Raw genomic sequence first — 25,315 nt, forward strand, 5'->3', positions numbered from 1 at the left:
AAACACTGGCATAATTCATTGTATTTGATAATAGTGTGATATGCAGAGACATTGAAAAGCACCCAAGTAAAGCAAAAGTCCCAGGCCAGAGAAGAGCAGCCAATGATTCTCCCAAATCCGAATATGAATATTCCCACGGACGAAACAATCAAGCCAAGGATACATATCCACGCCTCCTAACGCGGAGTACGACTCCATAAACCAGCAACCATCTCCTTGACTCTCCGCTCCTGTGCCCGGATCTGCTCTTCAGTCTGCCCACGCGCATTACCACGACTATCAATTTGCATCTGAGTCGGACCACCAGCATTAACCGGCCCAGGTGGAGGAGCATGATGCTTCTCCTCGATAATCTCATCACCGTTAACACGCTCAGGCTTGGGATCAACGCTCATAACGCCATCCATCGTGAAACCGCCTCCCTCGCGGAGCTTGTTGATAGCGCGCACGGTGTCGATAGCACGGTGCAGCGTGCGACGCGCATTGAAGTTCTTCTTGACCGTTGGCAGCAGATCTTCGCCCGAGCCGACCTTCCCGCTGTCGTAGGCTAGATTGACCCATGGGTGCTGGAGAGCTTCGTGGGCTGTCATCCGTGACTGCGGGTTGACTGTCAGACAGCTGCTGATGAAATTGCGCGCTTCCTGTGATACACCGCGCCAGTACTCGAGCGGCGTGAAGGAGTAGTCTGCTGCTAGGATTGCTTGCATCTCTTCAAGATTGGAGTCCCGGTCAAAGGGCGTGTATCCGCATAGCAGGAAGTAGGTGATTACGCCGATGGCCCAGATGTCGCTGGAAGGGGATGGATGTCAGTAAAGGATGAAGACAAACAGCCGCAAATGAGATGAACTTACACCGGCTTGCCGTGTCCGCTCTTTTTGAAGATCTCCGGTGCCATGTATCCTGGCGTTCCGCAGGTTGTGGTTAGGACGTGGAACTGCTCCTCATCCATGATCCTCGACAATCCGAAGTCGGCAATCAATAGATCGGCGTTGTCTTCCGGCGTGCGGAAAAGCAGGTTCTCCGGCTTCAGATCACGATGCACGATGCCATGGTCGTGCAGATAGGCCACGGCGGAGAGTACTGCGCGGACCAAGTCTGCAGCGTCAGACTCATAGTAGCTGCCTTTACGACAGATGCGGTCAAAGAGTTCCCCGCCCAGGGCGAGATCGGTGACAAGATATACTAGAGAGCATCACTCGTCAGTGAGGGCGCGCTTGAAGCTATCGTAGAGGAGCAAAAAACACACAGTTGTTCATAGTCTCGAAGTAGTCGACCAGCGTGAGGATGTTCTGGTGGCCCAGCGACACCTTCTTCAATACCGCGATCTCATTCCTGACCTGTATATTTCAGAAGAGGTCAGTCATCCACTTATCTCCCGCAGTTGTAGTTCTCCCAGCACACACCATATGTTCCCGCCCGGACATGAGACGCTTGTTGATGACCTTCGCCGCATAATAACGACCGGTGTCGATGTGCACACATTCCTTCACAACAGAGTACGAACCAGCGCCCAGTGTCTTTCCGGTCTTGTATCGGCACGGTTGAACCTTCGGCTTCTGACCGCTCGGGGGTTGTGCCGCCATTGTGAATAAAACCAAGTGGGGGATGCGTGACGCAAATTATGGGGGGAATGGGGAATTCGTGTGACGCAGATGACGAGTGAAGGACTGAGCGCAGTGCTAGAGGGGTTTCGACTCGAGGGTTGCGCTATATATACGCCTGTCCTTATGTACCTGCGCGAGTCAAAATCAGTCTTACGGTCAAGTGGCACATCAGTCCAGCGCGAAGACCTAAGATGAGAGTGCGCATAAAACACTCACAGTTGGGCGAAAGGGCTGATTACCTGTGGACGGCTATCTGGCTTATGGTATTGCCAAGGGTTTCTGATGTTTTCCGAGGGCTGCGAGGGTTTGAAGTCGAAGATCGTGGGGAATCGCTGGCGGGGCTACTGGGAAGGGCTGAAACGTCAGATGAAACTATTAAACAGTTTAATTCCGCTAGAAATGAAAATAGAATGGAAGAAAATAGGAATTTGGATTATAAAAGCCGAAGTTTATTTAAAAAATAAACGACGCCGCGATTATTGGAGAGGCATTTCTGCCCAGTTGGCTATTTACATTTGCCCGACTCAACGCCAACCCAATGCCAAAAAAAAAAAAAAAAATCAAAAGTCCCTACAAAATAGTACATTCAAAATCGCTCCAGCACTTCCCCAACAATGTGCTCCAATAGTTGTAGCTTGTGGAACTTGGCCACGCTCTCCAACACTTGTAGTTTCTTCTCAATCTCCTTTCGATCAACTGTCGCAGTCCATGTACCACTGCAAGAACAGTGCTCCATGAAATCACTGATCTTCAGACTACTGCACTTGGAGCACTTGATATCCTGTGTCTGCCATTCAACAACGAAACCATGGACTTGACCAATGAGGAATTCTTCGGTCGCCAAACGGTCGTACTCAGCATGACAGAAGGGGCATCGCCAGGGCTGGGTAGATTTGCTGGCTTCTGCGCTGGCATCAGGCAGCACATCTTCGTCGCGACAGAGATCAAGATCTCGGATAAGACAGCAGGAGTTGCAGGACATTTCCGGGAGCTTCAAGCTAGCACTAGGGTTCTCGAATCGGCCCTCCTTGCTGAACTCTCGGACCTCGAAAAGGGCAAGAAGCTCGCGTCGCAGCAACCGAGATTCCAGGGTTGTTGTTTTGGACAAACTCAGAACCTGCATCAGCATTTTTGTCAACTCCAAAGATGGGTTGCGTTTGTCCGTGGGGCCGACTAGGACTCCTGGCAAAACGGGGAAGGCGTAGTCCGAGGCAAGCTCGGGATGAAGCATCTCGTCACGTTGTCTGCGGATCAATCCCGAGATTTGCTTCTTCAATGGCTTTGAGAATCGACTGGAGAGAATAGCAGTGATCTCATCGTCGTCTGCTTCGTTTGTCCGTCCAATAGGAATCTGTGTTGGCCGAGGCGTTGAAGAAAGATCTCCGTCTTGGAGCTCCCGCCGTTTCAAGCCATGCATCAGTTCGATGTACTCAACAATCCAGTCATGGAATATAGTCTGCATGGGCATTGGCAGGAACCGGCTGAGTTGCCAGTGCATCGCTGTTTCGAGATCCTGTTCATCCGCTTCGGTGACCTCTCGACAGCCCTTTCCTCCGTAGTTGTATTCATCGTACCAAACGAGATAGTCCCAGTACTCCTTGATCTCTAAATCGATAAAGTGGAATGAAGGGTTGGCGCGAATTGACTTGAGGACATACTGGCTGTAGGCATAGGCGTTGCCAACCTCAGTTTTGGTAGTTTGGAGAAGGAGGCGTGTAGGGCTGGCAAAGATGACATGCGAGCCAACGCGTCTGAACTCTGCCATCAATCTCTGGAATGACTTCCGTGACAGTAATCGCACGTAATTGTGCAGAGACCGGTCGTAGAGACAAGACACGGGGCTTTCCACCCATCGGATCAGATGCTGGACCATGATATCGGCCATGTTGTTCCCTGCACAGGCTTCTGTCCACCAGTGTTTTACCATCTCTCGGAGAACGACAACACCGGCGGAGGCAAACGCTTTCTCTGAATAGAAAACACCAGTATCTTCGCCGTCCCCAGAAGGAGCCAGAAGCGTATCACTGCCATCCATTTCATTGATGATAGAAGAGGTCAGAATTGTGTTGATTGACAGATTACGAACCTCGAGTTCAATGCACACTGTGGAGTAAGCACCTGGTACATTGACAGATGGCATGTTGACCTTGTCCAATGCACCTAGGATGTCATCCCTTTCATAGCCCGCGTGATCAGGACGCGGGCCAGATGACCACCAGAGCACAACGTTGTTTTGTTGAAGGCGTCTGGCGTACGAGATATCGATGAGGTATCGAGGATCCTCACTTTCCAGGTTGCAAAGCGGAACATCACCGAACCGCGCGAGCATGGTCAAGTGCTGGATCCAAGAAGACAAGTACAGATAGCGTGTGACTAGACGTCTTGCAACGAATGCCTGCCAACCTAGTGGAGGCAGTTCCATATCCGATGCTTCGGGCTTCACGGATAATACTGGATACTCCTTCAAGATCGGAATGTCGTGACACAGGCGGTCTTTTTGTTGGGATTGAATGACAAGAACGGCAGGCTGAGCCTCATCATTTCGAATCTTTCTGATCAGATCACCAACCTCAAGATGAGCCTTCCTTCGCGTCATCACCTGGGTGGTTTTGAAATGAATCTTGTCCTGGTAGTCGAACGCATGCTGCGACTCATCACCCGATGCGGCTTGCATCTTACGTGTGAAAAGCTCAGTGTATATTTTATCGACGTTGGGAAGACCCTGCACATCTCTTGTGCGGTTGAGAACGATAATGTGCGCCTCATTCTTGGATGTCGAGAATATTGCGAAGACTTGTCTATCTCCAGAGACAATGTGATATAGGTAGTGGTACACTAATGATGAGTCCATCAGATAGGGCTGTTCAGAAGATGTGTGAAGTAAAGTTGAAAGGTCAAAGCCCTTGTCCAAGCCGTCACCTAGGACACCACGCTGTTGTTCATCGAAGGTACAGTGGCTTCCTAGCTTGAGCACCGCTCGAGTACTTAGCGGGATGTTTCCCTCGTAAACACCCTCAACGCTAGGGTGCTGGAAGAGAATATCCATCTTGTCGGCTTCTTCTAGATATTTCTCTTCTGATAAAGACATCTTGAACAAGTAAACCGAGGGATGCCCGTTGGGTAGGGTATGGTTGACCTTCTCGACTTCACAGTCTGGAACGTCAATGTCCGGCAAAGAGTCTCGTTTCAAGTTCAAGAAGAATTGCCGTGGAACTCTAACGCTGAGGGCGTGGATCTTTTGGTCAATCAGTACAAAAGCTCGCACAACTCCAGGAACGCCCGTATCGCAAAGCTGCAGGACCTGCCATGTGCTGATGTACAGCATTTGAGCTTGATTGCGGAAGAAGTTACTCAAGGAATCCGAGGCAACGTTGGTTCGTTCACCAAACAGCTGACGACGGCGAACCCGTGCTTGTTTTTGGATCTTCCATTTTTGCTTCTGATACTTGAGGAACCCCTCGTAGTTTTCTGACATCGATGGCATAACAGCTGGCAAGCTAGCGAAGGGGTCAAGAGCTGTCTTCGAAGCATTTTCGGGGTGCTTTCTCTTCTGTGAAACTTTATTGTTAGGCGATTTCGATTTTTGAGTCGAACCCGCAATTGCTTCATCTAGATCGCCAGCATGCTGAACCCGATGCTCTAAGATATTGGCGTTTGTCGACGAAAGTGGCGTCTTCTCGGACTTGGTGAATAGATCAGTCATTTTCTTCTGCTTGAACCTGTCATCCTTCGTGTTGATCCGACGTTGCAACCAATCGGGGTGGGCAACTCGGGGCACGGGGTTTCGAAGTTTCTGAAGCGCAGCCGGAATGGTAATCAACTTCTGGATCACGGATCCCAAACGCTCGAGGTAATAGTCCCAATCGATCACAGTTCGGGGATCCATATCGCCAGGATCTTCTTTTAGCCACTTGCGCAAGAAGAATCGTTTGATGTTCTCTTCGGCTGAAAAGATAGCCACAGGAATGGCTCTTTCAGTGACAGGTGTATTCCGTGGGCGTGATGAGATGATGTATTTGCAGTTAAGGCCTTTGTCCTTGATCATCTGTTCACCCAAGAACTCTGCCAAGCGTTTTGCCGTCGTGATGGAGGTGGACTTTTGGGAACCGTACTCTTCTAGGGTTTTTGACATGCTTCGATTTTCCGAAATAAGATCGATCAGCTCTTCATCGGCCAATGTCGTTCCGTGCTCGTACAGAACGTCCAGCCACCGATCAGCAACACGGGCCACAGCGGCGTAGGTTTCGGCAAGATTAGAGCCCTCTAGGAAGAATTTGAAGAGCTGCGTCTGGAAGATCTTAATCAACTTCAACTCTCCTCTTCGCTTGACTTCGAATCCCTTGAGCTCAGCTAAAGAGCCATCGTGATTGAAGACTGCATATCGTTTCTTCAGGTTCTTGTCCTCTTCCTTCGACGTTGGCAAAATCATGGCCCGGTACGGTCCATCCACTTCGAAGAAGATAGAGTTTTCACTGTGAGTCTCGTACTTGAAAGTTTTCGGATCGACAAGCGCCTGGTACTGGTGGTTGGTGTATCTTGCGTGGACGAGGTGGTTGAGCATGACACAAGGGTATGAGATACCCAGTTTCTTTCCGTTCTTCAGAGTGAAGGAGAAGTTATCAGGGAATCCTCCCGGAAGCATACACCAGATACCGTCAGTATCCAATTCCAGGGGCCGACCAATGCGTTCGACAAGCTCTCTCGCCATTTGAATGATGTGAGCACCTGTCAGACAAGTGACACCGGCCATTTCCATGGAATACCACCGAGAACCCTTTCGCATCACATATCCGTAGAAACTGTTGAGAATGACCTTGTGGGCAAGCTGAAGAGAATCGTACAGAATGATCATTTTCTTGGCCTCCTCGATTTCACCGGCTGAACCTCCCGACGATTGCAAACCATCGGCTTTGTTCTTCCAGGATTTTTGCTTGCCCTTGAAGTCATATCGTCGATCACGGAAGTCTCTGACAGTATCGACATAGAACGGGTTTTCTCGTTGGCAAATGATAGCCTCTCGCTCCATCGTCTTGCTGTCGTGAATCTTGTGATAAATCTTCTTGCTGTAATCCTGCAGCCGTTTCTTGACCACTCCAGCTTGCTCTTCAATGCTGAGTTCGCCGAAGGACCTCATTGGGGATTTTGGATACCGGCCTGGGAAACGTTCATTTGCCGTGGCACGTCGGATCATGTTGTATTCGTCACGTTTCGCAGGCAAGAATTCACCTCGCCATGCCCAAGGCATGCGTCTATCACATGTTTTTCCAGGTCGGTTGAAGTCGCAGGCGGCACAATTCGACTCATCAATCAACGAGTCTGGTTGCAATCGGTTGGTGATCATGATGTTGGGATACATGGAGGCGACATCCAAATGATAAATGAAAGGCACTTCATTCCGGACTGGATTGTTCTTAAGATCGAGCAAACGCTCCACAATTTGTGCCCTGACCTCATCATAGTTCACGACATCATCCATGGACTTTTTCTCTTCAACCTCGATACTGAACTTGAGGGCATGATCGAGATCCTTGAGAAGCTCATCAATCGCAGTGGGATCAACGGTAAAATGCGTGGGGATATCACTTCGGAAGACACCAGCTTCAATACTTTCAACGTGGCCGCCGACGTAGGTCTCAGACTCGAGAAGATGACCTTCATAGAAAGCTTCTGGGGGATTCTTGTGTTTATTGGGCAAGACGATCTCATGCTGGTAGGCTTGAACCATGAGAAGCATCTCACACAAAGTTCCAGTTCCCTTCCGCAACGTTTCGTCGGCGTTAAGGGGAATGATCGTGCAGAGCGAGAAGATGAACGGGTGGACATATTTCATGTACAGGTAATAGGTTGCAACTGCATCGGAAACTGAGTATTCAGCTAAGGTCTGTGGCCTTTCGCTCGCATACGGTGTCATAAGCTCTGGGTCGAGTTCATCTGGATCGTAACCAAGCTTTGCAACAGTCACGGCTTTCAAACCACGACTTCCTTGAGGAAGATAACTGTCACGGTTGACCCAGGCGAAGCAATCCATATGCACACAGTTGTCGGCTTGGTAGATGTCCTCGCTGTTTTTCCGGAAGCCGATCTCCATATACATGTCAAGACCCAGAATACTGGCTCTTGTCTCCACAAACGGCCAATCGAAGAAGTCACCGTTGTATGTCGCAATAACAGTAGGCTTGGAAATTTTGATATGCTCGAAAAAACGCTCAAGGACTCCTCTTTCATTGGGTTCATTGAAAATAATGAAGGGTCCATTGTACTCTGGTTTGGGAGTGTACTCGAAGTCATGAATGTCCTCGGACACAATATCTCTGTTGGTAATTAGGAACCCTTGCCCATCAATCATGTATGAAATCATCATAATCTGATCCATCGTGGCGTCGGGAAATTTCAGCGGTAATTTCGTACACTCGATATCAAAAGCGAGAACGACAGGATCGGCACGCTGAAGCCGGTCTTCTAGACAGGTCAGCGATATCATACCATGGTCTGCCTCGACATTATACCACTTTCCAATCCGAATGTCTGCAGCATGTCAGCTAGAAGGTCACGCCGGGAGACATAGAAAATACCGACCTTTGTCAATGCAGACCCGGACATGGTATGGCACGTCATATTCTCGAATATCAACAATAAAATCACTCGCTTGTAAGTTGCCATTAGGTCGTTGCTCATTAATTATTTCGTCGTCAAAAAGATCGATGCCAGCAGTCGCACTATGGGAACCATGAATCAGCTAATGTTCAAATCGAATCATGTAATGGAGAACAAACCTGGTCATCTCAACGTATGCATCCATCGCACTCTCATTTTTCTTGTTCTTCTCTGCAAGAGGAAGAAGGGTTCTCCTCACCTCTAAAAGATTGCTCACGTTGGCGAAGCTGAGCTTGATGTAGGTCTTCCGGTAGCCGAGAAGGTGATTTGGGAGGTTGAGATCTTCTTTCTCAAGTCGCTTGAATTTTTTGATCATGCCTTCAAAGGTTCGGCGACACCACTCTTCTACATCCATCTCGTAGCCCTTTTTGACTGCGATCAAGAAATATGGATCGTATTCCACAGTTGCTTTGAAACTTCCTCCGTCATCCTGCAGGAAGTAATAATCCACGCCGGCACGACCTCCAGGCACTTCCGAGTCCTCAATCGATGTGCTATGCATGTTGACCAACCAGCCGGCCCTTGTCTCACCAGACTCAAATCGTGGGAAGCCGAGAGTCTCATCGATGCTGTTGGCCAATCGAATGGCCTCAAATTTCTCATCTTGGGAGGTTGCCTCGGTCGATCGTAAGGAGTTGAATTCGACCGTTTTGGAGCGTCGAGGATTCGAGGATGCAGCACTAGATCGGAACTTGTTTCCATACTTGCTGGGCTTTCTTGAAGGCATTGCGACGCTTCGCCCGGCTGGGCTTGTGTTAAAAGTACCTCTTTCAAAGGGCGGGACCAGTGTAGAGCATGAAATGCGCACTTGGTAAATGTCAGATGGAACAAGAAAAAGAAGAGAGAGTAGATAGGCGTAAATATAATGAGATCTGGTTCTGGGATTAATTGTGCCTCTAGGAGGGTCCAGCAATGGCCTACGATCTGCTCTAATCAAATCGATTTCGATGGTCCCGACGCGTTCGCGTACCGCCCATGCGCGTCAAAGGCGTTAGTCAGCCTTCCGGAATAACCATCTACTTTGGAACAGTGTCCGTATTATCTATTTCTCCGATATTGATGATCTTCTTCGATAGCGGATGAAGACAGCCAGTGGAAATCTAGAAGCAATTTAGTCTGCACAACTATGGCGGAAGACTCACGAGACCCCAGCTCCATTCCGGAGGCTGGTAGCAACACACAAACCGCCAATGACCTAGCCGATTCGCAGAAACCGAAACACAATCCATCTCAGTCACAAACTGGAAAGCTATGGGATGCCTTCGGAAACCCCGAAGAACCCGCGAACGCGCTCGCTAAAGCAACCTATAAGCCCCGAGGCAAGAACCCTAAGGATGTGCCATACTCCGAGATTATTGGAACATTCCCGGTCTCCGAAATGTCAACCCTTCACAAACGACCATGTGCTCGGGAATCCTTGTTGACTGGTATTGGTGTTGGATTTGGAGTTGGTGGTCTACGAGGTGTGCTGAAAGGTATAGCTCCACCCTCTCAGTATTGTAACACTGGAATGATGGGGCTAATATGTGCATGCAGGACGGTACTATCTATGGTCTGCTGGAAACTGGGCAGTCGGCATGTTTGCAATCACTTCATTAGCCTCATATGAATACTGCCGCTGGCGACGAAATAACGAATTGAGTGGCATGGCAGAAGCGCTTGATCTGATGAACCAATTGAAGGCCAAGAAACAACGTGAGAAGGATATGGCAGAGGAGGAAGCGGCATTGCGCGCGCGTCTTGCTGAGGAGGAAAGAAAGAGCAAGAGTTGGACCAATCCCTCCAACTACAAATTCTGGTAGTGCTGTTGATTCATGAAAAGCGTGGAGTTCATGAGGTGTTTCGAAAACTGTATATTCTGATCAATGGATCAAAGTCAAGTGGTGATCGACGTCATGTCATAAGTCATCCCTGTGTATCATAGCTGCCTGCAAAGTTCATATTGTCCAACCAATAATCGTTGGATTCTCCCATTTGTCCGAAAGAAAAAGAGAAGGAGAAAAAAAAAACCGCTCATATGCCTGCTCCCGAAGAGAGAAACGCCGAAGTAAAGATATCCAAAATGAATGTGGCTGCATGTTGCGCAGCCATGCTTGACCCGCTAGAAATTGAATTTCACTCGCTTCTGAATTGTGCCTTCGTTCATGCCGCGCAAGCTGTCTAGCTCAACGCCATCCCTCCTTCTTTCGCGCCGTCTTTCACGAGCCTCCCGCGCTTCGCGATTCTTCCATTCTGCCACTTGCTTTTGTCGCTTCTGTGATCGTTCCCACGCAATTGAGGCGGTGGGCTTGAAGCCTATACCGTTGATTCCATATCCATCATCCGTTGGGTCGGATGGATTGTGGCCTGTTATCTCCGAATCATGCCATACAAGCGGGTCTTCGTCAAACGGAGTGTCCGCAAGAGGAGGGGATAGTCGTTGCTTGCGTTTAGATGGCGATGAGGGATTCAAATGCTTGCGAGAAAGAGTTGCAGGTTTCTTCCTTGATGGGGAATTGGGCAAGGAAGTTGGACTCTGTGTTGCGGGCGGCTCGAATTGTAGCGCTTGGCGGTCACCGGGTTCGCTGCTGGTGGCCGGGGGGGCTTCAGGCATATTATTGAGCTCGTGGCTGTCAGGCTCGCATGCTTCCAGTGCCGGTAGAGCCAAAGATCCTCGCCGTGGGTTGAAAGTCAAGGTTCCAGGGTCCGAAAGAAGATCGCCACGGATGGCTAACTCTCCGAATCGTCCAGCAACAGCAGTGTGAGGACTGTAGCTTTCCAGCTCGTCCTCGTTCCGAAGTGAAACCTCTTCAAAACTGTCGATAGAGGCTATCGATGTAGGTGATGCTGAGGGGCTATAGCAGTCTGATTCCGAAGGCTCTCGTTTGCGCTTGGGAGAGAAAGATGAAGGTAAGCCTGTCGACATCGTAGTGGGGACGTCACCGAGCAACCCGATGGATCTCATTTGTAAATAAATAAGGTATCCACCACCAAGCTGTTCTCAGGAAACGAAGGTCTTCATTCTGCAGAGCCCATGGAGGTCAGGGCTAAGAGGGGTTTTGGCCTTGAACATTCGGCATTGAATCAGACTGTGGGGTACAATGATCGCCACTAAATTGGCCGCGCATACGATATAAACCAATGGATTATTTTTAGTACCTTTTGTCTTTCACTTCTGCAAGGAATAAAAATGAGTTTTCTTTGAGTCTGGCTTTACTCCGTACATGCACAGTAGCCTACTAGTAGTCATATGATGAACAACTTAAAACACTTAATTGAAAAATATCAGAGCAGCGATAGTCAGAGCTGCTGAGGCAAAAGGCCTGGTAATAATTTACAAATACCTGCAAGCCGTACCAATCGAGTCATGAAGACAAAAGCAAAACCTAACGCCATGACGAAGACTCCCAAGTCCAAACATTTTGCACATCTAGGCCTTTTGCTTCTTCTTGGAGGGCTCGGCATCCGTGTCGTGCTTGCGCTTCTTCTTCTTGTCGGACTCGCCCTCACCACCCACAGACTTTCTCTTCTCCTTCTTTTCCTTCTTTTCCTTCTTCTCCTTCTTTTCCTTCTTCTCCTTCTTCTCCTCCTTAGCCTTGGCGACTTCGGCATCCTCCATCTCCGCATCGCTCTGGTCAGCATCGACATCAAGGTCAGCGAGCACGGCATCCATGGCGTTTTTCTGTAGATTATTAGCACTTGTGTGTCCATTCAGTAGGGTAACTAGAGCTCAACATACCATGGCGACCTCGTTCTTAGTAGGGGCGGCGCCGGAGGAGTAGAATTCCAAGCGCTCCTCAACCTGGCTCTTCAGGGCCTCACCGAACTTGGTGTTAGGCTCCTCGGAGAAGTTGTCAATGCGGGAAGCAATGGAACACTTGTTGGCGAGGAAACGGGAGATTCTGCCCTTGTTCTTGGGGCCAGCACGGCCGATGAAGGAAGAGTGGTACAGCAGACCATACTTGGGGGTGTTTCCCTTGGTCTTCAAGGCACGGAAAAGAGCTTTCTCAGCACCGAGAATCTGAACGGTAGAGGCGGGGTACTTGGAGAGGTTGGTCAGGCTACCGGCGTGGGAGATCAAACGGGCGCCGACGACTTCACCGATCAGGGCGGCAAGGTTAGGGGCGACGACGCTCATCTTGGCAACAAGGTAAGCGTAAAGAGACTTGCGGTACTTGGCGAGCTTGACAACGCGCTCGGCGAAAGCGACAACGTTCTCCATGTCAGACTCGGAGATCTCTTGACCCATACTGGTCTTAGCAGCGTCAATAATGCTCTGGGCAACAGCCTCGTCATCCTCGACAAGGGCGGCAATGTCGTGCAGACTTTCGTTGGTCAGGGCTTGCTTGTCCTTAATGAAAAGGGCGAGCTCGGCGTAGCGCTGGTTGTCGGAGACAATCTTGACGAGCTCGGGGAAGTGCCACGAGTACCATTCGCGAACTCTCATGGAGAAGGTGTTGATGGCCTTGTCGAGCTGGTCCAGAATGGCGATAGCCTGGATAATGTGGTTATCGTCACGCTGGACGGAGAACTTTACCTTGGCACGGGAGTAAGCGTGACCGAGACCGAGCTGGGCAGTGTCCATATCACCATCGCGCAGCTGCTTGAGGAGCTTGCCAGCGTGGAGACGGATACCACGGAGAAGATCCTGGACGACCTCGCTGGTATCACCAGTCTCACAGTCCACGAATGAGAAAGCGGACTTGATGCTTCCTGCCAGAGCCTTGTCGGCAAGACCCAGGATGACCTTCTTCTTCTTGTTCGGCTTGGGGAGGTTCAATTCAAGGAAAGAAACTAGAGTCTCGGATGCGACACCTTCGGAGATGTCATTTATTTCTCCAAGAGCCTGCTTGTTGTTCCTACAAATTGTTAGTGGACGATGAAAAATGAAAACCTTTTCATTCAGACAGATAAAGCGTACTCGAAGGGCAGGAAGCTGGAAAGCTCGACCATCTTGCCGAACTTAGCAAGGTCATTGACACCCTCCTGGACTTCCTTCAAGGCATTGCCGACAGAGTCACCTTGGTGGGCGACCTTGAAAAGCGAGTAACCCATAGGGCCCTCGAAAAGTAGGAAATCGGCCATCGTGTTAGGGCCAATACAAGGTCAATCACAAGATAATGATAAAAACTTGTAACACCGGCCAGAAAACCTCGCAAATTTCAATTCGATGGGTTGCTGGTGAGACGGCTGGAAATGGACAATTTTTTTTTCTTGCCGCTAGTGCGAATCCTAAGGCACCGAACCGGAGGTATGACGGTAGGTATCGGAGAATACGTTTACCCGTCCCGCTGATATAATCACGTGACCAGATGGATGCTCGAATGTGGGCTTTTTGGCCGCGGACCTAACGTGGAACAAGCGCTCTACCATCCCTTAATTTAATATTTTTGAGTTATTGGACGTGATACCCTGTCATTCATTACCTGGGAGATGTCTGCAACTCAACTACTTAACCCCAAGGCGGAGTCCAGGGTATGGAAAATATTCCCATATGGCCCCTCAATGATGTGCCCGCACACTAACATTTCACGCAGCGGAGAGGAGAGGCCTTGAAGGTGAACATCGGTGCCGGTGAAGGTCTTCAAGATGTTCTTAAGTCCAACCTGGGCCCTTCGGGAACTCTGAAGATGTAAGTTTTCTACGAACATACCTCACATACAAAGGCAATGGAGCTGACAAAGTTAGGCTGGTCGATGGTGCAGGCGCAGTATGCAATCCCCGATTCCTCTCGAACGGCACGAAACATCCCTTTTCTGATACAGGCTTGCTATGATAGATCAAATTGACCAAAGATGGAAACGTTCTGTTGCGGGAGATGGTTCGTTCTGCCCTCAGAATCACAGCACTTGGAGCTTCTAAGCTAACATTTCACAGCAAATCCAAAACCCCACGGCTGTAGGATGAATCCGCCTTGAGAGTCTCATACACGTTGCTGACGAAATTGAAAGGTTATGATCGCTCGCGCTGCGACCGCACAAGATGATATTACCGGTGATGGAACAACATCTGTTGTTTTGCTGGTGGGAGAGCTTTTGAAGCAGGCGGAGCGTCACATCTCGGAGGGTCTGCACCCCCGTGTCATCACTGATGGCTACGAGATTGCCAAGACTGAGGCCTTGAAAGTATGTAATGGTGATTGAAAGTCGATTTCGGGACGGATCTAACATATCACCCACAGTTCCTTGAAAACTTCAAGCTCGAGCGTTCTATTGACCGCGAGCTGTTGCTTTCTGTTGCCCGCACCTCCCTCTCCACCAAGCTTAACGGTGCTCTCGCTGAGAAGCTTACCCCCGACATTGTCGATGCCGTGCTCGCCATCCACAAAGCCCCTGAGAAGCCCGACTTGCACATGGTTGAGATTATGACGATGCAGCACCGGTCGTCATCGGATACCCAGCTTATTCGTGGTCTCGCCTTGGACCACGGTGCCAGACACCCTGACATGCCCAAGCGGGTGGAGAACGCTTTCATTCTGACATTGAACGTCAGTCTGGAGTATGAGAAGTCCGAAATTAACTCCGGATTCTACTACTCCAACGCCGAGCAGAGAGATAAGCTGGTTGAGAGTGAGCGCAAGTTTGTGGATGCAAAGCTGCAGAAGATCGTGGAACTCAAGAAGGAGGTTTGTGGAAACGACCCCAACAAGGGATTCGTTGTCATCAATCAGAAGGGTATCGACCCCCTCAGCTTGGATGTTCTAGTTAAGAATGGCATTTTCGCTCTTCGCAGAGCTAAGCGCAGAAACATGGAGCGTCTCCAGCTAGTCTGTGGTGGAACTGCTCAGAACAGTGTTGAGGATTTGTCTCCGGATGTTCTTGGCTGGGCTGGTCTGGTCTACGAGCACCAGCTTGGCGAGGAGAAGTTCACTTTCGTTGAAGAGGTCAAGGATCCTAAGTCTGTGACTATCCTCATTAAGGGTCCTAATGGACACACCATTACTCAGGTTAAGGATGCCGTTCGTGACGGGTTGCGCTCTGTCTACAACACCATTGTCGATGGCTGTGTTATTCCCGGAGCTGGTGCATTCCAAGTTGCATGTGCTGTACACCTGCAGTCCCAGGCCTTCACCAAGACCGTTAAGGGTAAGGCCAAGTGGGGTGTTGGTGCGTTCGCTGATGCCCTTCTGATCATCCCCAAGACTCTTGCTGCCAACTCAGGCCACGATATCCAGGATTCGCTGGCTGCTCTTCACGATGAGGCCACTGATGGTAACACTGTCGGTTTGGATCTGGTCACTGGCGAACCCATGGATCCCATCCAAGAGGGTGTCTTCGATTCTTTCCGTGTTCTTCGCAACTGCATCGCTTCCAGCACAGGCATCGCCTCTAACCTCCTTCTGTGCGATGAGCTACTGAAGGCTCGGCAGATGAGCAAAGCTGGTGCCGGTGGCCCCGGTGGTCAGGAAGAGTAATGCACTTTTCTCATTTACGAAGTCAGGCGGTTCATGTAAAGTTTAAAAGGGTTAAAGACTTGATTCCCTCACAAAGTTAGGGGCCAAGAGCCAATCTATTCAAAAATGCACAAACTTCACGTTGCTTCTCATTGTCGTCGTTAAGAGGGAAATAAAGTAATCAGCGCTATCGTACATAAACTTGGAAGCTGCCTTATTGGGGGAATCAGTCTTCTTCTGAGGCAGTGCTTTGGCCATCCCCATTAGACACAATATCGCGGGGCCAAAGTCCCTCAAAGCCTTCTTCCCTGACTGGATCGTCTAGGGAGAGATGATGTGCTTGAGCCCACTCCCACACATCGGATTTGCAAATGGTGACCATCTGACCTGGTGGTGTAGTAATTTCCTCCGCAGCTGTACGGGTAGATTTACGTTTTTTCGGGGTGGCCTGGGGTTCAAAAAGTCCCATGCTCTTGAGAGCAGTGATCACATCCTCAGTCAACATACCAGTTCCCAGGCCGAGTTCTTCAACAGTAATGGTCTCGCGCAAGGGTCTCTTACGGGAGCCTCTCGGGGTTGAGCTGGGCTTCTGTTGGTCGGTTTCAAGGGAGCCGCCGCTAGGTTTGCCGCGGAGCAAGAATCGGGCAATTCGTTCGGCCCAAAAACGGACATAGCTTTTGTGGCCCAGCTCACTCAATGGCTTCTCTGGTCCACCGATGCACCCACCATTGGAGTCCCACCCGCTGAGCTTGTAGCTGACCCCCATCAACAACTTCCCAAGCTGTTTGTGTTGGTAAGGCGGGAATATCAGAATGCAGGCAAGGTTGTTCGCGTCCCATGAGAGTTTCTCTTTTGAAAAGAAGCCGAGCACGTAGTAGCTGTCAGAGTGGTCCGGGTCGGTGAAAGTGAGGATATAATACAGGAAGGTTGCGACATCGAAAAAGACTGTCTTGTGGTCGAGGAAAAGTTTCGCGAAAAGTGACAAATTCTGTCCGAAAAGTTTGTAGTTTTGTCCATCAACCTCCCACACTGCATACCCGCCATGGTCGTAGACTTTGGTGCCCGGTGGGGTTATGCGATGCTCGCAGGCGCGTTTATGTTCCTCAAAGATATCCACATCACACGAGTATCGAAAGCACCAGCGACAGACGTAGAGTCGATCGGCATCCTTGGCGACGAGGTCTTCAGGGTAGATGGATTGGTTCCATGGCTTGAACAAGAGATCACCTAATACGACGTTGTTCACGTTGCGATTTGCTGGAGTCTGCAATGGCGCAGACTTCGAGGCCGCCATTGATTTCTATAGGTATTCGAATGGCGCGACGTGATATCCAAGTTGTCGGAATGCTAGGTTTCGGAAGCGTTCATGCGTTGTACCGTCTCTAATGGACCAGCCATTGGTAGTATCGTAGAAACGAGATATGTAGGTAGATGAAATGAGTGAATACGGTCGCGCAGGCATTGGGAGACGTTATAAGGACATAATGCTCAATTAGTATTATTCATCGTCCATTGACTCCATTCAAATGCGCGGTAACATTCAGAGTCGACGCCTTGAATTCGAGGCGAAAAGTTAGTGGCACGTGACTGGCCGGGGATCCACCAGTGAGCTTCATGTTCTCATGCTCTCTCTCTCTCTTTATCCTGTTGCCTGAAACATCCCATGTACTTTTTTTTTGGAAATTCTTTGGATTTGCTGAGTTTCTTGAATTTCTTGCCCCATTCCTTGCATCTGGAAAATCCGAACTTGAAAAAATTGAAAGTGTTGCCACAGGCAGCAACATATGAAACTCGTGATCATTTTTCCCGTTATACACCCCCCATCTCCAAACTAGCCCCAGAGGCATCATAATTCCAAACCATTTCATATCTTTATCAACTTCTTCAACTCTATCAACCCTAGTTTCTCGTTCTTTGGTCTTCAATTCTGTAATACCGCCCCACCTGTTCGTGTTCCTGATCCGCAAGGCTCACCGGACATCTTCTCCACGATGTTGAAGCCCTTCCAAATCAGAAACCTTCGGGTATCCACTCAGAACCAACCCCAGCAGCTTGCGGATTCTTGTACTCTTGCAGGAGTGGTCCAGATCTCTGCTACAGATTACGATGATTTAGCCTCAAACCATCCCCGCGCAAGGTTGACTTACATGGATGACGATGATGATGACGAAACCATCACCGTAAGTTCGCAACAGCCTGTCGGCTCCCTATCATCAAATCAAAATCTCACCCTTGTTCCTTAGGTTGGATCCGCTCTCGAGCTCGCTCAGCGCCTTGAGGAGCCCCTGGACATTAATACACAGCTTGAATCCGTCGAACTTTCTCCCAGTGACATCGGGCCGATGCACATATTTGATATTCGCCGATCAAACTCTGTGACCGAGTTGTGGAAGCGATTTGAAGACAACGTCCCGAAAAAAGACTCGGATGATCAGAAGAACGGCATGCAAGCTACCTCCAAGGCTATTATCCTCGAGGAGCAACATGAAGTCCCAGTTCCTCATATTACTACCTCGCCATCAGTCTCTGGAGATCAGCCTCGGTCTCTTATGGAAGCATTTGAGGCTGAGCTAGCAGAGATGCTCAATAATTCTGAGTCACCGGAGATTCGAGTGCCTCAATATAACTCGCCACCCACTACTGAGCCATCAACCAACACAAACTCAGAGCGATCCCCTCATCCCGTTGAGATTCTAGCGGCACAGGTTCTAGAGCAGCTGATCAACGGAGCTACTATGGTACAATCTGAATGGAGATCAAAAATCCCTGAGCTACACCGACAACTACAGAATGCTCAGAGACAATTTGAGACTGCACAGAAATCTCTGCCTGTGAACGTGGAAGCGTCATTGCGGACACTACTCGCCACGGTTGAGGCTCACCTAAGAACCGCTTTTAACAATCTCCCAGACGGCGGAAGGCAAATGGCAGAAGATGCATTCCAAGCAGGAAGGCCTGTCGCTGAGAATGCCGCTAATGGTTTTCGTACGATGGCCTCCGAACTCAACGAGGTCGGAAGAACATTATTTGCCGCATTTGAAAGCGAGTTCGGACGCACTGCATCAACAGCCCCTACGTCGACCTCAACTTCCGAGATGCCAAACCCTAGAGCATCCGGGCCATTCTTTAACACTGCTGCAAACAACGGATCTACGGCTCCGGGCACTATGTATTCCCAGACCTGGAATACAAATCCTTCAAGCGCAGCCACAAATGAGAAATCAACAGCAGGCCCAGGCCAATCAACCCCATCTAATAACACACAAACAGGAGTACCACCCTTCCAAAGTAGTCAGGGTCAACCTACACCCGCTCAATCAAATCATTGGGCACCTCCATCGTGGCCTGCTCCATTTTGGAATCCATTCCAAACCTATAATGCACCTCCACCTCCCTATCTGCCGAATTTCACTTACAGGCCGCAAGGACCACCTGCGCCTGCGCCGCCTCCTCCTGCGTTCAATACCCCGTTGAATGCGTCACATACATCACAAGTCAAGTCTGGGGAATCTAAAAACGGTCCAGCAACTAAATCCTTGTTCATTGGGAATGTTGGTTTCAAGGTTACCGACAAGATGATACAGGATGTGTTTGCTGCCAAAGGATTTCTTGTGAAGGTGGATCTTCCACTAGATACCGAATCAGGAAGACACGCAGGCTTTGGTTACGTTCATTTCCCCTCAGATTACCCGGCTTTCGCTGCAATGGAAGCATTGCAAGGTGCCGTAATTGACGGACACTCGATAAACCTTGAGCCTATGTATCATCCCCCCATCGAAAGTGTGCGTCCGGCGCAGATTTCACTCAATGCCAGTACAACCACACACGACACTCAGACAGACCGCCCTCAGGCTGAGACGAGCGATGCCGTTTGGTCCCCGCTTGGTGTCAAGCAACAAAAGGGTCCATCCAAGCCTGGCAAGACGGACAATCGGAGAAAGTCTGTTAGTTTCGTAGATCTCACGCAGAGTGTTGATCCTGGTCAAGATCAGACAGAGTCATCCGCACTGCTTGATTCTCCAAGCGAGGACCCTGCATTCAGTGCACGTTTCCCCTCGCTTTTACCCGAGACGAATGCACCGCACAATGATCCATTGAGTGGTCAGGGTGTTTCCTCGGATTTGCGTACAGAGTCTCGTTTCCCACCTGTGTCTCAATGGGAGGCACAACTACTTGCAAACCGGCAGGAACGCAGTGAAACAGCACCTATAACTGGTGATTTGCATAGCCAATCGCCAAAAAGCCCAAAGCACCGTGAAGGACCTTCCACTCACGGTTTACCCTTGTATCCTACACCGAAGGCGTTTAGTCGACCTCAACCAGCTTCTCATCTGGATGCAGCCGCCAATCTATCATTGGTCGTTGATGCCGGACGACCTTCCGACCATAGCAAAGCAATTTGGGATCAAGTTGGCCATTCTTCCAGTTCCAAGGAGACTGTGCGCCCAGCGGTGGATCTCAATGGCCCCCAGAGTGCGCCCAAATTGAGGCGTCGAGCCACTGAGCACAAGACTCATAAACCAAACCATTGGCATGCTGCGGAGACTGGCCGTCACAGTCCCCTCAGGCATTCCACAAGTATGCGTCGTCTTGGGGATAGATCGCATGGTCCTGCGGAAACAGACACATGGGCGCGTCTGTCTAGGCGAGAACGGAATGGCGCCTCTTCTCACGATCAGATCCCCGGAAGCTTCCCGGTAGAACATGCGACGATGGCCAAAATCTCTAAGACACTTGATACCAGTGCGATTGAGGTTGAGGATGCGGCGATCGAACGATGTGCCTCTGCTCTTGTCGACATCGGCTACGGGGATGAACGGGCGGGTGGACGGTCGAGGATGGCTGTGTATGCGGCTATGGCAAATGGTGACCTCATGGATGCGATTGATATGATTGAAGAGGAAAGGTCGATCTATGAACGACGGGCTTCGCAGTGAGGCATGGAACATCTGTTTCCTTTTTTTTGTTTCAGGGTCATTTAATGACTCAGTCATTCCTTTAGCTGCAGTTTAGCTTAATTGGGACCCTTGTGGCGTCATTTCCTCTCGGTAGTGTTGAAATTTCACTCTTTGTTTTAATCACTTGCCAAGCGAATTATTCATGGATGTTTCGAGTCCTCAAACTATGTATCCCACACAATGTTAGTATATCCACCTTTTAATTGACCTTCCCTGTATTATTTTATTTAATAACCATGTCAAATGCATGATTTGGGCTATCTTGAAAAGACAAAGTCTATACATATTAGGACTAACCCGTTATATAAAACTGTTGTACAGCACTTGATAATATACTAGTTAGTAGTGAGATTATAGCCAGACATGTTTGTTTGGATATAAATAAATGCCTTTCAGAAAGAAAAAGTTACCACTAACATAACATCCAACTAGTGCTATACCTATTACAGTAACTGAATGGTTTCTAACAAGATACTATTAGCACAACGATTCCACTCAGTGGTCTAACTATATTAAGTAAAGTCCCTCTTAGCACCTGTACTTCAATCTGAGACTTGTTAGTTATAATATCACTATAGTAGGAAGTATAACCTCTGGACTACCTTAGCTATATAGGGCTTCTATAACCGCCCTTGTATTAATCCCCTATATTAATATGTCTATAGTTAGACAACCCTTTTTAATTGTAGTGGTCATTTGGCGAAGAAACTGATTCTCTACATCTATGCACAAAGCTAAACAGAAAGTATGAAGTAAATGGTCTGGCTACTAACAAAGAGAAGAAAAGAAGGATTGATTCTCTACAAATAAACAGGAATCTAGCTAAATAGCTACGTGAAGCACGACAAACCAGGCACCAAGGCAGGTGACTGTCTCAATAGCAAATAAAAACACAGAAAGGAAAAAAGATATTTATTTCTTTGCCACAAGAATCCTCCATATTATTTCGATGCCAAATCCCAGATGAAGGTGAGGCAAAAAGGTTATTCCTCAACTAATCTAATATGCCGACCAGTTGCAGCTATGCGTAGTGCTTGATTCACAGAAGGATCCACGTTTGGAATCTTGTCTGCCTAGGAAAGACAAATACCATCAATTTGTTGCTTGCGGTAGAGGACAATTCGACTCTCGGTTCCATCAGAGGTAGTTCTTGAGAGATTCCTTGAACTCCGGTAGATCATACTAGGCCTTCAACGCAGCGGTAGACTCCCATATCGCATAGTTCAGCATCATGCCGCTTCCATTGACACCGCGATGAAGTTCGGTGGAAATAACTCCTGGCTGCTTCTTCGCCATTTCGGTATCGATTTTCCACGCAGCAAAGGCTTCGTCCACCTTGCCGGCTGGAATATGGCACGTATTGACAACCACGCAGGACCCAGCTTCCGGTTGCTCCTCCAGTTGCTTCAACAGTGGTGTCCGGGGATTGATGAGATGGGAAGAAAAGGAGAAATCTAAGACCCAAAAAACTAGCTGCTTGGGTAGGTTTGGCACCTGGGCCGTTGTAATGGCCATAGGCCTCTAGTAACCAATTGATGTTTTCCACCTTATCTTTTGGGTCGCACTCGCAAGCGTGAAGGTAAGCTAGCTTAGGGTTAAGCCAGACCTTATTTTATATCAGAGAACTGCGAGATGGGAGTCCTCTATACGCATTCTTTAGTATCTGCCGAAAGGAGAGAGAGTCGAATTACGGTACGGTCATTTTCAATCTTGACCTTTGAGTTAACAACGAGGCTATACTGGCGATACTCCTTGACACGGGGATGCCCGATGTCGGCTCGAAAGTAACTATGGCTGGATGCCATTCTTGGCTGCCAACGGACACGCTGTGATTGACTCCTCGACAAGGGCAAAGTCAACGATGATCCAGCCGCATTTCAGTCGTCTCGAATTATCATAGAGGTTGAAGATCAACAATTCAACTATAGGTTCAAGGGTACTACTAATCTATATGCTCGCTCCTTTACCAAGGCTTTTCACTTACTAGCCCCTTAGTTAGGAAAAATACCAGCAAAGAGCTAATAACTATCTTATTATTCATTACAGTATTATTTATATTTGTTTTGTGTAGAAAATTCAAAGACCAGCACAGGGCCGATTAACATTGCAAATGCTAATCGGACCGACATTCACGCCGATAAGTTTTCTGGCACCTCCGAACTCCCCGATCATCCAACCCACACCTTCAGCAATGCAGATATGGCGGCGAACCTTCGCCACATCTGTGGGCAGACTTACCCATAGCTCAATTAATTCCCATTCTGTCGTGCGATGTGCGCAGATCCTCCAAGCCAGCAAGAACGGTGGAGTCAGCAGCTTCGAGGACCAAGAAATCAAAGTGAATGGGTTCATTCGGTCTGTACGGAAACAGAAACGCTTTGCGTTCGCAGAAATATCTGATGGCTCGACCGTGGAGCCACTGCAGGCAATACTGAAACCCGCGCAAGCAGCAGAGTACGTTCGACCGCGCGCGAGCTGTGATTCTCGACCGGTTTGTTAACAAAGACTAACTTAAGCGCCTCTTCTCTAGTCTGTCAACCGGAGCTGCGATCGAAATATCGGGCATATGGAAAGCTTGCCCACCGGGTAAAGAGCAAACTCATGAACTCCAAACAACCGATGTCAAGGTTGTGGGCGCATCGGACCCAGAGGTGAGCCCGAGAGCTTTTCCCTAGCTGTCGTTAGACCTCACACTAACCATGATATCTATGGCTGCAGACGTTTCCGATCCAAAAGAAGTACCACAGCCCCGACTTCCTGCGCCAGATTCCACACCTTCGCATTCGAACACCCTTTAACTCTCTCCTTTCGCGCTTCCGATCCGAGTGCATGTTCCAACTTGGCAATGTCTTCCACTCTCACCCGGATGGAGCTTTTACACAAGTTCAGCCTCCTCTTATAACATCCTCGGATTGTGAAGGCGCAGGTGAGACGTTCACGTTGGCACCACGCGGTGCTGCTACACCCAGCACCGAGAACGAGCATTTCTTCCGAGCGCCAAAATACCTCACGGTATCGTCGCAACTTCATCTTGAAGCTTATGCGGCGGAGCTGGGTAACGTCTGGACATTGACACCTGTGTTCCGGGCGGAGAAGAGCGATACACCGCGCCACCTCAGCGAGTTCTACATGCTCGAAGCCGAGGTCAATTTCATGTCCGATCTTGAGTTGCTTACTGGCTTAGTGGAACATTTGCTACGCGATCTGACGCGTCGTCTATATAATACTTCTGTGGGCCAAGAGATCTTGTCGGCCAAGAGGTCTGGCGAGCCAGGCCAGGATACTAGCGCCGAGGAGACGGGATCTCTACGGCAAAGATGGACTGATCTAATGGATGGGCCACAATGGCATCGCGTTACATACACCCAAGCAGTGGAGATGCTCCAGCGTGCTGTCACCGAAGACGGAGCATCCTTTGAGCATCCCCCGACATGGAATGGAGGTTTACAACTTGAGCATGAAAAGTATATCGTCGAGGTGCTCCATCAAGGGCGTCCTGTCTTTGTGACGGACTACCCGAAATCCGTGAAGCCGTTCTACATGGCCCCTTCGCAGGTCGCCGAGGACAGCAATACGCCCGGGGAGACAGTGGCATGTTTCGACCTGCTCCTCCCCGAAGTCAGCGAAGTCGCCGGGGGTTCCCTGCGCGAGCATCGCCTGCCCGATCTCATCCAGAACATGCGTGAGCACGGTCTGATCAAGCCCCGACAGATTCCCGAGTCTGGTGATCCAGCTTCAGGCGAGTCGCTGTACCCTCATCTCACCCCCGACGAGGACCTGAGCCACCTCCAATGGTATGCTGACCTCAGACGCTGGGGCTCTGCTCCTCATGGAGGGTTCGGGCTCGGATTCGATCGATTCCTGGGATATTTGACTGGTGTCTCTAGCGTTCGGGATATCGTATCCTTCCCGCGATACTTCGGTCGGGCTGATTGCTGAGACTTATCAGGGGCATCATTCTGGCTAATGTATGATAGATCGGTAATATAATATGCATGAAAATTAAATAGATAAGAGAGAAGTTTGAAAACAACCCAACCTAAAGCGACATGAGTTGATCCACTGTGTGATCTAGAAGTGAGCCTGGCTTTGCTGCATTGAAAATAAAGATACGAAGTACGACGTACCAAATGGGTTATACTATATCCCCAAACGGCGCTAGGAATAAAGTCGCCGATTGATTTCCGAATCGAGTCGAAATAGGCGGAACGTATCCGTAGACATCCGCATAACGGAGCCTCCGTCGCACCATATGTCCCAATCTGACTAGCCAGAATACAAGTCTTTTACCATATGAAGCCAAAAAACAAAAAAAAAAAACAGTGCTTGCAGGTAGTAACCTAGTAACCGGTAGTGGCCGGCTCCGCTTACTTTGTATATTATTCTCCTTTTAACTCTCACACAATTATTAGGCCCCCAAAGTGACATGAATAAAAAAAACATACTAGTTACATAACTACATACCTAGGTGCCTTGCGTAGTTCGTTACTCCATAACTTCCCATGTGATTGATAAACCAAGGGAAAGAAATGAGAAGCAACGACTAAAAATTCATTTTCATACTCCGTAATCCGTCGGATAAGAGTTAGAAGCTATGCGGAGCACCTCCGTAGAGCTTATTGACCTCGGGGTTTACGCACCTTTCTATGCCGATTTTGCCTATCTTGTTTGCTAGTCCGAGATTCTAATTTTAAATTGTGACTTCACGGAGCTCAAATGATCGGATA

The 25,315-nt window shown here is 49.2% G+C and overlaps 10 protein-coding genes across 10 annotated transcripts; 4 read left to right on the plus strand and 6 right to left on the minus strand.

Annotated features, from left to right (window-relative positions):
• Window positions 1-176: 176 nt before the first annotated feature.
• N7537_001422 (serine/threonine-protein kinase) lies at window positions 177-1,583 on the minus strand (the record flags this gene model as incomplete). The annotated part of the gene is made up of 4 exons (XM_056892480.1): window positions 177-789; window positions 852-1,182; window positions 1,247-1,337; window positions 1,404-1,583. 4 exons carry the CDS (start codon window positions 1,581-1,583, stop codon window positions 177-179), a joined length of 1,215 nt encoding a protein of 404 aa, XP_056757475.1.
• Window positions 1,584-2,190: 607 nt separating this feature from the next.
• N7537_001423 (DNA polymerase epsilon catalytic subunit POL2) lies at window positions 2,191-8,985 on the minus strand (the record flags this gene model as incomplete). The annotated part of the gene is made up of 3 exons (XM_056892481.1): window positions 2,191-8,129; window positions 8,181-8,320; window positions 8,378-8,985. The coding sequence occupies 3 exons, from the start codon at window positions 8,983-8,985 to the stop codon at window positions 2,191-2,193; spliced, it is 6,687 nt and encodes a 2,228-aa protein (XP_056757476.1).
• Window positions 8,986-9,384: 399 nt separating this feature from the next.
• On the plus strand, window positions 9,385-10,060 carry N7537_001424 (Cytochrome oxidase biogenesis protein Cox20 subunit; the record flags this gene model as incomplete). The annotated part of the gene is made up of 2 exons (XM_056892482.1): window positions 9,385-9,733; window positions 9,795-10,060. The coding sequence occupies 2 exons, from the start codon at window positions 9,385-9,387 to the stop codon at window positions 10,058-10,060; spliced, it is 615 nt and encodes a 204-aa protein (XP_056757477.1).
• A 299-nt stretch (window positions 10,061-10,359) lies between these two features.
• Window positions 10,360-11,202, minus strand: N7537_001425 (uncharacterized protein; the record flags this gene model as incomplete). The annotated part of the gene is made up of 1 exon (XM_056892483.1): window positions 10,360-11,202. One exon carries the CDS (start codon window positions 11,200-11,202, stop codon window positions 10,360-10,362), a length of 843 nt encoding a protein of 280 aa, XP_056757478.1.
• A 289-nt stretch (window positions 11,203-11,491) lies between these two features.
• sik1 (snoRNP complex protein NOP56) lies at window positions 11,492-13,423 on the minus strand. Its single transcript, XM_056892484.1, has 3 exons — window positions 13,159-13,423; window positions 11,977-13,096; window positions 11,492-11,919 (listed from the first exon to the last, which is right to left on the minus strand). The coding sequence occupies exons 1-3, from the start codon at window positions 13,320-13,322 to the stop codon at window positions 11,668-11,670; spliced, it is 1,536 nt and encodes a 511-aa protein (XP_056757479.1). The 5' UTR covers window positions 13,323-13,423; the 3' UTR covers window positions 11,492-11,667.
• A 173-nt stretch (window positions 13,424-13,596) lies between these two features.
• N7537_001427 (chaperonin-containing T-complex subunit CCT6) lies at window positions 13,597-15,651 on the plus strand (the record flags this gene model as incomplete). The annotated part of the gene is made up of 7 exons (XM_056892485.1): window positions 13,597-13,712; window positions 13,775-13,869; window positions 13,926-13,947; window positions 14,017-14,058; window positions 14,115-14,135; window positions 14,189-14,362; window positions 14,419-15,651. Exons 1-7 carry the CDS (start codon window positions 13,671-13,673, stop codon window positions 15,649-15,651), a joined length of 1,629 nt encoding a protein of 542 aa, XP_056757480.1. The 5' UTR covers window positions 13,597-13,670.
• Window positions 15,652-15,856: 205 nt separating this feature from the next.
• On the minus strand, window positions 15,857-16,924 carry N7537_001428 (putative histone acetyltransferase (MysT1); the record flags this gene model as incomplete). Its single annotated transcript, XM_056892486.1, has 1 exon — window positions 15,857-16,924. The coding sequence occupies one exon, from the start codon at window positions 16,922-16,924 to the stop codon at window positions 15,857-15,859; it is 1,068 nt and encodes a 355-aa protein (XP_056757481.1).
• A 697-nt stretch (window positions 16,925-17,621) lies between these two features.
• On the plus strand, window positions 17,622-20,567 carry N7537_001429 (RNA recognition motif domain-containing protein; the record flags this gene model as incomplete). The annotated part of the gene is made up of 2 exons (XM_056892487.1): window positions 17,622-17,810; window positions 17,874-20,567. The coding sequence occupies 2 exons, from the start codon at window positions 17,622-17,624 to the stop codon at window positions 20,565-20,567; spliced, it is 2,883 nt and encodes a 960-aa protein (XP_056757482.1).
• Window positions 20,568-21,770: 1,203 nt separating this feature from the next.
• N7537_001430 (antibiotic biosynthesis monooxygenase family protein) lies at window positions 21,771-22,103 on the minus strand (the record flags this gene model as incomplete). Its single annotated transcript, XM_056892488.1, has 1 exon — window positions 21,771-22,103. One exon carries the CDS (start codon window positions 22,101-22,103, stop codon window positions 21,771-21,773), a length of 333 nt encoding a protein of 110 aa, XP_056757483.1.
• A 676-nt stretch (window positions 22,104-22,779) lies between these two features.
• N7537_001431 (asparagine--tRNA ligase SLM5) lies at window positions 22,780-24,527 on the plus strand (the record flags this gene model as incomplete). The annotated part of the gene is made up of 3 exons (XM_056892489.1): window positions 22,780-23,042; window positions 23,119-23,239; window positions 23,307-24,527. 3 exons carry the CDS (start codon window positions 22,780-22,782, stop codon window positions 24,525-24,527), a joined length of 1,605 nt encoding a protein of 534 aa, XP_056757484.1.
• Between the last annotated feature and the right edge of the window lie 788 nt (window positions 24,528-25,315).

The sequence above is a fragment of the Penicillium hordei genome (genome assembly GCF_028827395.1).
Source record: "Penicillium hordei strain IBT 12815 chromosome Unknown utg000001l_segment0_segment0, whole genome shotgun sequence".
Lineage (NCBI taxonomy): Eukaryota > Fungi > Ascomycota > Eurotiomycetes > Eurotiales > Aspergillaceae > Penicillium > Penicillium hordei.